Consider the following 15,084-nt stretch of genomic DNA (forward strand, 5'->3'; position numbering starts at 1 on the left):
ATAAGAAACAGATCAAGATACACACTCATCAGACACAGCAGTACCTGCCAAACATTGTTTTGCTTAGCCTACATGATGCATTTAGTGAAACTGATACAAGGTGCGGTGGTATGGTACGGTATGGTATGGTATGGTAAATAATATCCTCTCCTGTCCTCAGGGGAATGGCCTTCTATGAGACTGATAAGGTGTCCTGCATGCTGCCTGTTTACAAAACAAAGGCTTTCAGAGATAAGAACTCCATTCCCCAAAACATAACTTACATGACTAACTCCCCCATACAACCTACCACACTGGGCTCAAATGGACTCACACAAACACATAGAGCGAGAGAGAACGAGAGAGTGTTCTGCGAGTGTGTATTTCACTGCTCCTCATCACTGTTCTCACATTTGGCCTTCATATTCATAATTCAATTTGAGTACAAATAAGTCACAGTCAGAGGCAATTCAATCTGTTTATTTGAGCTCATTTGTCTTTAAAGGTACATGATTCAGTGCAAATAAAGTCAGCAGACACAATATACTGGACAACAGGATAACTTCTCAACCTCAAGGAAAATGTAAGTCTATCTCGTGTAGCATTAGTATGGTTTCCTTATGTAGCAATAATCAGAATAGACTATAAATTTTTTGATCCCGTGAGGGAAATGTGTTTCTCTGCATTTAACCGAATTAGTGAACACACACAGCACACAGTGAACACATAGTGAGGTGAATCACACATTAACCCGGAGCAGTGAGCTGCCTGCCCAACCAGCGGCGCTCGGGGAGCAGTGAGGGGTTAGGTGCCTTGCTCAAGGGCACTTCAGCCGTGGGCTGGTCGGGGATCGAACCGGCAACCCTCCGGTCACAAGCCCGAAACCCTAACCAGTAGGCCACGGCTGCCCCTATCATCATTGTGAATTTTGCGGTCTAAAACTTGCTAGATTAACCGCAAATTGTCTTGTGAACGCCATCATCAGAAAAAGAGGCACTGAGAAAAGCAAACTGATGCATTTTAGTCAAATACTTTTAGTATTACTTTGTACAATACTGGATCAACACGATCATTGCCAGATTACACCCAAGATGAAATCAGACTACACAGATCACAAAAGTTGACTAATGAAACATAAACAAATGAACAAGCATCACAAGAATTTATATTTGTATTACGTGGAAATGGAAATAATCATTAGATCAATTACAGTTTTGTTCCTATTACTTCAGTGCTATTTTGAAATATTGTGTGTATGTCATTGTGTGTGTGTGTGTGTGTGTGTGTGTGTGTGTAGTATATTTATGCAGCCTTTTTCTGTGATGTCTGTGGGCAGATGAACACAGACGAGTCACACCAGATTCTGAAGCCAGCATAGAGAGGCTTTGAGAAGTTGTGCTTGAAGATGTGGAGGAGAGAGAACTTGCGCTGGTTGGCGACCTTCTTGATTTTGAAGAAGGCCAGTGTGCCGTCCAGCCAGTCCAGATACACCCCGACACGGTGACACCCAGAAGGCGTCTGTTTCACGCGAATCTCTTTCTTATCGTGCCAAATGGAGTACTTGTAATCGCTGCAGTCCAGACTCCAGGAGCGGTTGTTGCGGCCAAGGGTGCTGTCGGGGCCCTCACCCTTCCTGGCCATCCCAACGTAGGCCACACCAATGGAGACCAGGCCGCTCCACTTGACCTCCCAGTAGCAGCGGCCGGTCAGCGACTCTTTGCACAGCACCTGCGTCCGGCAGTCGAACCTGTCGGGGAGCTGAGTGGCTGGGATCTCCCACTCCCCCCACCTGATCTTGTTCCCTTTCAGGAAGAGCCGCTGGTGGGCGGTGTCTTCGTCCGGGGTAAGTGTGCACTCATCTGGGCACACAAGACAAAAAGATGTTATTTAAGCAATACGCCCTGAGAGGTCGTATTTACACTGATTTTTACTGATTTTACACTGTGCTTAGGCGGCACAACGCGCAAGCAGTTTAGAGTTTAGAAAATCACTTTTATAATCACTTTATAGCTGTATCATCTAGCTTTGAAATCTATCATTCAGTCATTCATTCATTCATTAGGCCATTAGGCTGTTTTTACTACAGTACCAGTATAATTGATGCTCTTACAATATGTTTGCTGTTTACTGTTATTATAATGTAAGTCATTTTGAATAAAAGTGTCTTATAATAATCATAACCATAACTATGTAGAGACATGTTGATAAGATTTTTTCTCTGTAAGCAATGACATTTTAAACATACATCTGTCTTCTCCTGTTCTCAAACGAAACTCTCCACCACCTTCAATCCTGCAGAACAAAACAAGCAGACAGAAATATTCATAAGATGAACATGAAATAGTAGAGATCGCAGAGAATGACTAAACTCCAGTAACTAAACCATGACCAACCTGATTTCCTTTTTTCCATTTAGTGCAAAGTTGGAGTCACCCACTTCTCCAGGGTGGTTGAATCTCAGGTCAAGATGTTCCAAGCGGGATGATAGGTTTTTTTTCAGAGCGTTAGCAATATTTGTACAGCCATCTACTTCAATACTGCAGAGTGACAGACTGCAAACATATATGGATATTATTATCATAAAACCATATTGCATAGTTACAGTTAGTCATATCTATGACAGCAACAGCAGACATCTTACTGTGTTGGTTAGTAATTCTATCACACAATCTTCACCTGCATTTGTCAGTTGATGTCTGATTTGACAGTGTCATGTCATCTCAGCAGCAAACTGTAAAAGCTCTCATAGCATCTAATGATCATTTGTGTCGTCTAGTGTTATCGTCATTGTGTATATCCTAAGTTATTGGTTAATACAGTGATCAGTTGTCATTCATAGTAATATTAACCAAATTGGGCACATTATAACACGTAAGTAAAGGTTATGCCATCAACCATGCCAGACTTTAAGTGATTTCTATCCTTCATCATCATCAACCGTTTTTTATTCAGGGAAAATTGACTGAGCATCAAGCTCTTTTACAGCAATGCCCTGAGTCACAAAACATATAACAACAATAATCAAAATAATAAAACAAGAATAAGAAAAATAATACATAAACAATTTATAAAGCAATAATAATAATAATAAAAACAGAGAGAAAATTTGTCTTATTACAAACCTGTTGTAATAAGACCGTTTATATTGGGCGTTTACAGTTGCTAGTTATACTTACCAGAGTTTATTCCACTGGCAGTTGGGGCTCTGTAACACACTGCTGAGTGCAGTTGCTCCAGCGGACCTTAGGTCGTTGTCACTCAGGTCGATATCTCGCAAGCAGGAGGTCGCCAGGTTTTCTGTCTTCAGCTCAGTAGAGATGAGCTCACATGTCTTCTCCTTCAGTGCGCAGCATGCAAGACTGCAGAGACAGGCAATGGAGAAAGAATGAGAATTAGAATTGGAAACAGACAAAGGTGGGAGAATAAGACAGCACTGGGCTAAAAGGGATATCTCATCTTTCAAACTGACAAAGAAATGTATAAAGGTGATGCTAAATGCTCCGTACATGCTGCATACTACTCCTTAGCAACAGTATTAGACCATAGTGTGTAATTCACCAAGATGGACCATTTTACATGAATGACAACTATGACTGTTTCGTTATACTTTATATTTACACCACATGCCATGCTGCATATTGTACTACACACACACACACACACACGCACACATGCACACAAACATACATATGTAATATTTGTTTATGTATGTGTACTTATATATTTAGAGAGCTCAGCATCATCTAGACATCCACTTGGATATTGTGATTAGGTGATGGAGACGTCATGAAGTTTATTGTGCATTTTATCAAGGAGAGGTGTATAAGCTGAGAAAACATGGCCTTCGGCAGTTGCTTCTCCTAACCTCAGTCTCTCAATCTTGCTGGATGCATCCACTACCGCCACAATGACAGCCTTGGCTCCAGAGTCCAGCAGATTATTGTAACTCAGGTCCAGCTCTCTCAGGTGACACTTCTCAGACTTAATGGCCATGGACACAACTTTACAGCAGCTCTCATCTTTCAGCGTGATCCCACATTTTTTCAGTCTACAAGGAAAGATAAGATATGATTACAAGATGTTTTGTGTGGTAAATTTAACAAGTACTTCAACATGTTGAGCTAGGAAAGATACCGTATGCACATCATTCAGGCACAGCAATGGTACATGGATAAAAGCCCCATATGTTCTCAAAGACTATCTTAAAACTCTGCACTTGTGCTTTTCCCATTATAGTGTTTTTCCATTAGGATTGAGAATAACAGTATGTCACTCTCAAGAGATGTAGGCTATACCCTACCACACAACAGATGTTTAGACCTACGTGATATTCCAAGACTTCCAGACTTAGATTATTATACTTATTATACAATAAGAAGTTCACTGACTTACATTAACTTCTCCAGAGTGCAGTCTGCACTGGCCAAGCCTTTGGAGAGGAGTTGCTCCAGCCCTGAGTCCATCAGGTTGTTGTTGGTCAAATCCAGCTCTTTCAGGGTTTGAGACTGCAGCAGCTCACCAATATACTGGCCACTCACCTCTGTAAGGTTGCAGGAGGCCAGTCTGCAGTAAGACCAATCAGTGTTACAGACTGTTAATCCACACTTTTATCTTCAATGAACGAATCAGTGAATTAGTGGGTTATCTTTGCCATGTAGATTGTAAGTTAATTAACAGTGATGTGGTACCATCGTTTCTACCAGAGATTTGCTTATACCATGGTACCATAACCAAAGATCTTAGCACTTTAGAATCTTTGCCATACCTTCTATGCTTAAGCAATATGGCATATATGTATTTTAATATTTAATTATATATAAATATATTTTGGGACATATTATAGAAGTGCATTATTATAAGACTTTACTATGATAACATTATAGAGGGGAAGGATATTACAGAACATGATCAGTATTATACATACCATAGAACAACTATAGAGATCTTAATGTACTATACTTCAAGGGTAGTTAGTTAGTGAGAGCGATAGAGATAGACAGATACATACATACATAGAGAGATGGATAGATAGATACATAGATAGATAGATAGATAGATAGATAGATAGATACAGTATAGACAGATGATGAGATAGATGATTAGAAAAGACCTCAAGACTTTAAAAAGACCTAAACCAAAACCATCAATCTCACCTCAGGGTCTCAAGTTTTTTTACACCAGCAAAAAGTTGTTGAACACCTGAGTCCTGAAGATCATTGAAACTCAAGTCCAGATGTTTCAGACTTGAATCAGCTAACTTCAGCCTTGAGCCGAGGGCCTCACAGGCTTCTGCTGTGAGCTGACAGCAGGCAAGACTGAAAACAAAGAACACTGCTGTATATGTCTACTTGGATACATTATGTCAGCTAAGCTAGATTTTTACTGTTGCTAAAGCATGTTTTTTGGACAAATTATTTCTACTGTAACATCCTTGAATTGAACAGGCTAAACACACTTGCCACTTCCACCAGGTTATCAGGCTAGTACATACAGTAGACAAAACTTTGGGTGAAGATTAGGGGATTTGATAGCCCAGGATTTGAGTCTCTCACCTCTCATTTATAAAGATATTTCACACAGCAGCAACATTCATATAACTAGAGCAGTGGAACAGCATTTTACTTCTCATATAGGGAGCCAGTGCATTGATCGACTTTGATTATAGACGGGGGTTACAACCTCCCATTTCCCCATGTGAGTTACACCTCTGAACATAATCACATTATTAAAAAGAAAATCTATAAATGTTTCAACAACACGTATTAATAATCACTAGTGGTCAGTGTACTAGTTTGTAAATGCTATAATGCCTCCTGCAACCTATTAGGATGATCAGCTTCAGTTTCAGTAATACTTCAGTGTGTAAATTAACCATAATTTAAAGATTATAAATGTGACCAAGACCAAGTATCCATCAATCCAGAAATGGCACTTTGCTGATGCTGTACTATACCTCAGTGTCTGTAGCTTGCAGTTCGAGTCAGCCAGGGCCGAGGAGAGGGAGCTCAATCCTTGGTCACCAAGTTCATTGTTGCTGAGGTCCAGTTCTCGAACACTTGACTTCTCTGTTTGCAGAGCTTGCTTTAGACTGTCACAAGACTCCGACTTCAGTCCACAGCTGGCAAGGCTATACAGAGAGGAAGTATCGCATAATCTTTACTTTTAAGATTTTTCAAGGCACAAATGTCAGCTCAACTGTTGCAGCAAGCAAGGTGCTAACAGCATCAAGGTTGTAGGTTTAGTATACAATGAGCACATGTTGGATCTGAGAAAACCCATCACATAGTGAAATCAAAAATCCTTGAATACTGCTGCGTTTCAACCCTAACAAAACGAAAATGTGTGCTTATTGTAAAATGTTACCCAAATATGTGGAGAAGACAAACCTTTTGGTTCCATGGTAAATCAAATACAGAAAAAAATAAAAGATGATCGCCTGAGAACTCCAGGGGTCTCTTTTAGCAACTAAACAGCTGAGCATTGCTGAGTCCTACCTTAAACGCTCAATATTACACTGCCCAGGCTGTAGTATTGAGGAAATGTGATCCACCCCAGAATCACCAATCTCGTTCTCGCTCAGGTCTATCTCCGTGACATGGGAGCGAGTATTCCTGAGTGATTGGGCTAGCCTGTCACAGCTGCTCCTATTCAGGTTACACCGGTTCAACCTATGAAAGTGAAGATATCAAAATTAAACATCTGATAGTGAATGTGTGCGTCACCTCTCTCATCAGGTAGCTACTGTGTGAATCATCTGGCTAACAATGCAGTTAGACCCAGGCGAGAGCAGTAAAGTGTAAAGGATAAGCTAATCCAAATATTTAAGGATGATCTCAGCCACTAGGCCCTAATAGCTTATCAGATATAGCAAAGATCTCTATCCTGATCTCTAATTCTTATGGATGGCTAAGTTAAGATACAGTATATATGAATTACAGACTAGACCATGTATTGTCACTTACTTTGCTCGATTTGACATTTTCACCACTGGGATAAATTTAGTCACATCTGTATCTGATTTCTTGAACTGCTTCATGTCAAACTCCTGTTGAATTTCTGGGTTTGTCTGTAACAACATGATCAGGTTCTGATCCAGGTTTTCTGATGAATTGCGATGGATGTACTTTTGGATTTTCTTCACCAGAGACTTGTCATTCAGCTCTCTGAGAAATCCTAAGACTTTGGCACTGTGATCTGGTTTACCTTTTTCTAAATCCTTTGACATATGGTTGATGACTTTCTCAGTGTCTTCATTCCATTCAAGTTGTGCGCACTGTGACTTTGTTATCCAACCCATTAACTTTTTTAAAAGATCCTGATTCGACTCCTCACAAAGGCTGAGTACAAATTTCACAAAAACATCAAGACTGTTTTTCTTGAAGGCACTTTTCACTGCAGACTTCAGGACGTCAAACAATGTTGGCTTTGCCATCATCAATTTTGTATTGCCAGTTAGTTCCTGAATTGGATTCTTCTTGTCACGTGCAAATGACAAGACAGCATACACAGCAGCAAGAAATTCTTGAATGCAGGGATCAAAGAAACGGAACCTGGTCGGGTTGTCTGAGTCGTCCAAGTCGATCATCTGACTTTTCTCTTTGTACACTATGCATATCCCAGAGAGTACAACATAGTCATCAGGCATGATGTCACAGGCTGTCAGATCACTTTCATCAAAGTCTTTCTCGTCCTTCTTGAGTAGCTCCCATGCAAGTTTCCCCAGGTTAAGTAGTATCTTTCCTTGTCTTTCCTTGTCCTTCAGCTGACCGATGTGCTGGGTCAGGAAATTTCCCAATAGCCCAGTCCAGCTTCTGAAGGCATTTTCTGTGTTTTTTAGCACCATGGACAAAATCTGACAGAAGCGTGGGATGTCGCACAAGACACTGAGGGTTTTTGATGTACGCAGGTATGAGATCAACTCGTCAGCCTTCTTATCTTGTCCGCTATGGAGCTTTTTGAAATACTCCTCCTTTTGTTGGTCATTAAAACCCTTCAGCTCAGTCACCATCTCGAAACTGTCAGAAATCTGACTGGCTGCCATTGGTTGTGAGGTGATCCAGAGGAATGCATTATCCAGAAGATTTCTCTTGAAGAGGTTGATCAGCAGCACATCCACAGAGGCTTCACTCGTTACATTTCTAAGGACCTCACTTTTCTCAAAAGTCCGAGAGTCAAAAAAAGATTGATACTCATTTAACCCGTCCAAAATAAGGACCGTCTTATACTTTTTGTGATCAAGAAAAGACTTGTGAATTTTGGGGAAAAAATCCTGAAGCAAACTTAACAGACTCTTGTCTTTTGCCTTGTTGTTAAAGTTCCGAAAAGGAATCAGAAATACAAAGTCCACATCTTGATTGGAGTTTCCTTTCACCCAGTCTAGGACGAACTTCTGCACAGACATTGTCTTACCCGTTCCACTGATTCCTTTGGTCAATACACTTCTTTTGCCATGTTTGGGGTTGAATATGTCTGTGCATTTTATTTGTTCAATTTGACTTGATTCATCAGATGGTTCTATGGTGACATCTAGGTCTGTGTAGAGGTCACTGAGTGCAGGTCCTTGTTTGGTGCCACGGATAAGCTGCTCCTCCAGTGTCTTCTTAAGGTCTTGTTGGAATTCCTCTGATAAAAAAAAATAGTGAATAAAGCACAATTAGGAATTAATCACTTCAGAGTTCAACATACAGTATTTGTATGGATTTGGATGATCTTGTTGAGCCCAGTGCGGTGTATAGAGAGAGTTTGGATACAGTAGGCCTATGTGCCATCTTGTAACCTAAAGTCAGACAGCCGTACCATGTAATGGGTATTTCTTTACATAACTCACAGGCTCATAAATATCATTATTGTTTCTGAGAACATGTATTGATCCCTATATATCCATGTCTGTTTAACCCAATAACTGTGGAAATAATAAATAAACTATGAAATGGCTATTTGTAGAGTTTAACTGTGGTTGACTGAATAACGGCAGAAATCACATATAAGATGGTAGGCTATCCCTTCAATTGTTGTACATTTGTGCACATTCCAACATAAAACAGCTGTTAGGGTCTGGTGTCCTTTGACGCACTTCTCTCTCTCACTCGTTGTTCGTCGTCTTTCCTCTAAAAGACTTAACTCTCTCTCCAAATGCCACATCCTCAAGGATATCACGTTTTTGAACGATTTCCAGGGCATGAGCTGGAGGACCGGGGAGAGAGGATAAATAGCGTAATGACCTGAACCCTATGATTATTGGACCTGGATGTAAATTAGGTTAGGCTACTTACAACATGGCACTAGTCACATAGCTGCTTTAACCAATCACAGCTGAAACTTTGCCAAACTCTCTCTGTCTATGAGTTTGGTTGAGACTCACTTTGGCCCTGTCTGTATCCATACGTTCAGCTTTTATCCATGCTTATCTCATACTGGCCTGGTACTGCGCTATGTAACATTTGTCACTTTTACATGTCATCCACTGCTATGTTGTGTGCACTCCACTGCCCCCTGCTGGTCAAGTAGTGACAGTGCAACAGCCTTTTTTTTGCAGGCACATACTGTAATGAGCTGATGGTGTGGATAATAGTCCAGAGCTTTATGTGTATGTGTCCACTCTCTCAGACAGTCATAACACTCTCTGCTTTTACTTTGGGGGTAGGTCACAATTTTGTTAGAACTGCTGTTCAATTCATTCTTAATATTAGATCATGTCTACAATATGGAAACGTCATAGCAGAGTACCTAAGTCTGGAGGAGGATCTGCTTGGGCTCCTAGAAGACAGAGACAGAATTTGTCATGACACTTTGTTACAGGCCACTAAACAAGGTTTCACATTCATAATCAAGTTGACAAAGTAATTATTTGCATACATTCCTCTGAAGTGTGGCCGAGAAGTACAGCAGTGATCATATCATTATTACCTCTATTTAAGTAGTGAGAATAAGTACTTTACAATAAACTATCTTTTCACAAAATCACTTGAATATACTTTTCACTTTTACAAAATCAAAGTATATATTTTTAGATTGGGTATGATTCTAAAGGGGTGTTCACATGCATCTGCAACTAATTGCAACATTGGAATCCCTACTTCATAAAAAAAGAACATATAAGAAAACTTGAAAACAGTAAACCACTCAACCGAAATAGGCATTTTCAATTTTGCAGTCAGTGACCATTGTGGATTGGATGGTTGCCCCTTCACTTGCAACCATGGTGATGTTGCCCCCAGCATTTTTCTTGGGCTCAGCCACACCATTGTCCTGTGACACACTACAAGGAATCAAACAACACACACAGTGAGGATTTACAAATGGTTAAGCTTGCTACACCAAAGATCAACATGGATATATCGGCATGATCCATTTCTAAGTAAAATGGAATTTGCAAATGTAGTAGTAGTAGTAGTAGTAGTATGTATGTATAGTAGTAGTAGAAGAGTAGTAAACATAAGTTAAAGTTTAAATACCTGTGTTCCGTTTTCTGTGACATGGCTAGCTGAAATCACCTGAAAGATATGATATCATGAGAAAAGTATGGGCTTCACATGTCACCTCATAAACTTTTCGCGGTACCTTTCTTTGGCAAATTACATGCATTAAAGGCCAATGTCTTTGACACAGCATTGCATTCAGTTAACATTCAGTGCATAGGATCTTAGTACTACTTTATGGGATTATATTAAAAAAACATTTTAAAAAATGGCATAGTCACTTGTTAAAGTTAAAGTGTAAGTTAAATTAGGATAAACAGAGATAACAGATTGCTATGATGTGCACAAATTACTAAATGTTGTGGAGGTTGAACTAACAGTTATGAGAATTTTCATTCTGATCTCAGAAAAGCACCAACGCGACTGAGAAAAACTGTATTAACAAATAAATCAGTTACTGCAATGCAGCATAGTGTAAAGAGTGTTAGTACAAACCTATGTGATCTCCTGAGCTCTCCTAGAGTTCCTGTGTCTTCTGTCTCTGTCATGTTATGAACTGTTACTGTTGTAATCAGTCTTATTTAAGACTGTGTGTGTGTGTGTGTGTGTGTGTGTGTGTGTGTGTGTGTGTGTGTGTGTGTGTGTGTGATCACGGGTAGGTGTCATACAAGGGAAGCAGTAAAGATTACTGGTGGAGCAGTAAACCTTACAGGAAGACCGGTATATCAAACATCATGCATCAAAATGCCTTTTTAAAAAAAAACGTAATTCTTCTAATGTTTCAATAGCTGGAAATGCATGGGCATGAAGATTTTAATATTAAACAATGGAAGGTTATGTTTTTTGGTCACATGCGGTGTAGCAGCACATACAAATCTGTGTGTGTGTATCTCAGTGTTTGGCCATTTAGTGTACAAAATGATGTACTGTACTATAAATAGATAGTGTCAAAATCAATTCTTTACCTCAAGGACAAAAAATAACTTTACAAGACCTTCGATATCATCAGCTTTGTTCCAAATCTACGGCCTAAGAACATCTTTAGGCAGGCTGAATAATTTGTTTTATTACAGCAATGCTGAAATGGCCTATACAAAATAGCATTTATTACAGTGTGAAAACTGCTAGAAAAGATGAAAAAAATATGAAAACATTGGAATTTAACAAAAATCATTTTGGGACCTAATCATTATCTAATCATTATGAGCAAAATCTGAGACGGTGCAACAACCATTTCACTGTATTCTGTTTGATTTGACACAGATTAACCCACGTCTAAACAAACACATCACAAGGAATATTGTAGATAAAAAAAAGCCATGATGTCTTTTTAATTTCTGTATCTTTCTGATGATCACACATTTTATGAGACTAAAGTCTGATTTGTGTAGAAAGTGCAAACACACACGTTCAAGTTGATTAGTGACTAACCCTTGTAAAATAAATCGTCAAAGCGAAATACTTAATGCCATGAAAGAGGATGAATGTTCTCTATTCTCCTTAATTTCATATTCAAAAATAGCATCTACATCCATCTGACAGACAGAACTCATACATCTGACATACAGAGCTTCAGTTCAGTTGATTTAAAATACTATGTGTATACTGTACGTGACCTATAATGTTCCTCTCACCCAGGCAGGTGTTGTCATCAGGTGTTGACATTTATGCCTCTGCAAATTAACAGCATGATAACAATCAGATCTGTTTTATAATCCTTATCAAAACTGGCACTGGAGGTTCAGGTAGTATAACTAAACATTTAACTGTCAGCAGTTTTCACAAAATGCCTCTAAGGTTGAAGGTTATATCAGAGTGAAAAACTTAAAGAATAAGAGGCATAATTATGAGGAGTATTCAGGCTGCATTTTTGTAATCTAAGCCTTAATCATGTATGTTTACATTGAGATCTCGCCAAAGTGCCTCAGTGATATTGAGGTCAACAGACTGTGATGGCCACTCCAGAACCTTCACTTATTTCTGCTGTGGCAGGGTTGACACGTAGACTGGTTGACATCAGACCGCCTCTCATATCTCATATTTAAATTTTCTAACAGACAGGTCATTCCGTGTCAAATCACCCAGTGGCTGACAGGTGACCCTCTCCAAAAAAATCTGAAAACAATCGCAGGTGTTTGTAAACTGAGCCTAAGCATAAGTCTGAAATAGTATATCTGTATCACTAACGGTTCCACCAACTACAGCTGGTGAACAATCCTCTTTGTTCAACTTGCAACATTATTGGCTCTTTTGGTATTTCACAAACATTCATGAAACTATGTGAATAGAAACACATTTTCCTGTTGAATTAAGGAATCCGATCAGATGTATCTTGTGCATTTTCTCCTCTGCAAAGCTCTGAAAATGGCTATAAATTCATTATGTGAAAAGATATTATTGCCTTTGAGCCTCTCGTTCAATAGTATGTGACACAAATTCAGCAGATTTATTTCTCACTGATACAGTATATGAACTATAAGGTATACCCATGCATTAACTTTGGTTGTTATCATCATATTGTCAGAGCATTTTCAATTGGGCTTGGTTTTCAAAAAGTCCATTTTCATCTTCTCATTTCACAATGAGGACAGTCAACAGGATGTTTTGGACTTTACCAAACAAACACCTGTGAATATTTTCAGATTATTTTCAGAAATGTTGCTAAAATCGGGTGATTTCAAATGGAATGGCCCACGTTTGTCTGTGTTCACCCTGGCTAGTTGATTTGTACTTGTGTTGTAGATACCTGTTAGAACTTCCAAGTGTGTCCCAGTTGTACCAAGCATATGATGTCTTTTTTTGTGCTGATCATGTGAGGTGATTACAAAGGTCTGGTATGGACTGACCATGTGATGCATTGAACATGATATGCTAGAGTGTGCAATGATGGTAGGGCAAAAATGAACAATGCTGGTATTGAACAGTACAATAACGTTGTTTATCATTAAATATTAACAATGACTGAAAAGACAATAATCTAAACATAATTACTTTAACAAACAATAAAAAATAAAATACTTTAAGAACCATAACAGGTAATACGTTGATGTTACTGATGACCACAGTCCAGATTGTGTAGGAGGGCTATAGCCTGTAAAAAAGAAGACATTAGACAAAGTGATATGATTAGGGCTAAGAGAGACAGGCTCAATGCTGAAGAGTCCATTATCTCCCCTCTCCTTTTGTGTGCCATTGAAAAGTTGGATGGCCCTGCATGGGGACAAAGGACCTCCTTAACCTTTTGAGCATGACAGTGACAGCCAGCAAACATTACTCTGATCTTGTACAAATCTATAAGGCAAGAAATGCCATTCAGCAATACTTTCACCTCTGCCAATTGATCGATATAAGTCAATAGATTGTGAATTAATAATAATCAAGATATACTAACATACATAATATACACAGTAGGCGGATGACATCTTTGTTGTGGTAATCATTAAAGATTAGCCTGTCACTGTTGTGGCAGTGTCACACTTTCTTTTTCATTCCCTGATGTACAGTACCATTGGTTCCATTTTATGGTCTAAAGCAGTCTAACAAGATAAGATTTACTGCTACAATTATTTTATATGTTCAAGGCTCAAACTTGATTGTGCTTGACCCCTTATCCATGTCACACTTAAAGAGTCACCTATAGTCTGTGGCTCGAGTGCAGACATTGCACTCTTTTAACTCATGGTTTACTTACAGACAGTCTCTCTGTCAAAGCAGAGACTGATTTTCTCTCTGTGCAGAAACATCTACAGTATACAGTACATTAGTCCTGTTTCACACTGCATGCATTGTGTTGTATGTGGATAACGTTTCCATCCTGATATGGGAGTCAAAATGAAAATGAAAATCATCGGGATTCTGCATTGTGCCCATAAAACACTGTCAGTATGAAACAGGCTTTACTGATGACTGCAGGTGTTTTTCTTTCATATCACTGCTGATGATAACTCAAATTTGACGAGGCTGAGTGTCAAAGCACACAAGTTAGTTAATTAGTGACTAAGCATCATGATGCAAACAACTTGAATTGTGAGAATGTAATACCTTATGTCCTGCAAAAGGAGAATATTCTCTATTTTCCCGAATGAACATATTTTCTAGCATCTACATCCGTGCTAACATACAGAACTGCATTTCAGTTGATTTAATAAAACTATGTGTATATGACCCACTTTGTTCCTTTCATTATGACCCAGACGGGTTTTGTTGTCTGGGTTAAAAGTTTTGCCTCTCAGCAGGTTAGATGATGACAATGAAGGCTGTTTTAAAATGGTGGCTTTTACTCCAAGGGCTGGTTCATAGTCTGCACAAGTAACGTGGACCCAGCTGAAAGGCCCAAACATGTTTTGAAGACCCTTGCCATTAGAGATGTAAGATGTACAGTAATATTCACACAAACATTAGGGGTTACGTTACGGTATAGGTGCTGTAAGTGACACGTGCGTGAGCATGCATTAATTTCTGACTCTTGGTTTGAATTGTGTAATCTGCCTCAAATGACATGCATGCTGTGTAGTAATGACGCAAGGTTTTATTTGCCGTTGTGTTGTAAACCAGCTTGCATGAACTTTTGGTCTTAAGGCCTTAAGAAACCTTAGCCAACCAACAGAGAAGGGTCAATAGATTTAGGATTAGCCTGTCACTGATGTCCTGACAATGGTACACTTTCACTTTTATTCCCTCACCTTGG

The 15,084-nt window shown here is 39.2% G+C and overlaps 1 protein-coding gene across 1 annotated transcript; it reads right to left on the reverse strand.

The window, feature by feature from the left end:
* Positions 1-1,281: 1,281 nt before the first annotated feature.
* On the reverse strand, positions 1,282-6,237 carry LOC134094494 (ribonuclease inhibitor-like). The gene is made up of 8 exons (XM_062548030.1): positions 6,227-6,237; positions 5,933-6,106; positions 5,133-5,294; positions 4,372-4,542; positions 3,845-4,027; positions 3,156-3,338; positions 2,225-2,271; positions 1,282-1,838 (listed from the first exon to the last, which is right to left on the reverse strand). Exons 1-8 carry the CDS (start codon positions 6,235-6,237, stop codon positions 1,282-1,284), a joined length of 1,488 nt encoding a protein of 495 aa, XP_062404014.1.
* Positions 6,238-15,084: the final 8,847 nt, after the last annotated feature.

This window comes from Sardina pilchardus, chromosome 10 (assembly GCF_963854185.1).
Source record: "Sardina pilchardus chromosome 10, fSarPil1.1, whole genome shotgun sequence".
Classification (NCBI taxonomy): domain Eukaryota; kingdom Metazoa; phylum Chordata; class Actinopteri; order Clupeiformes; family Clupeidae; genus Sardina; species Sardina pilchardus.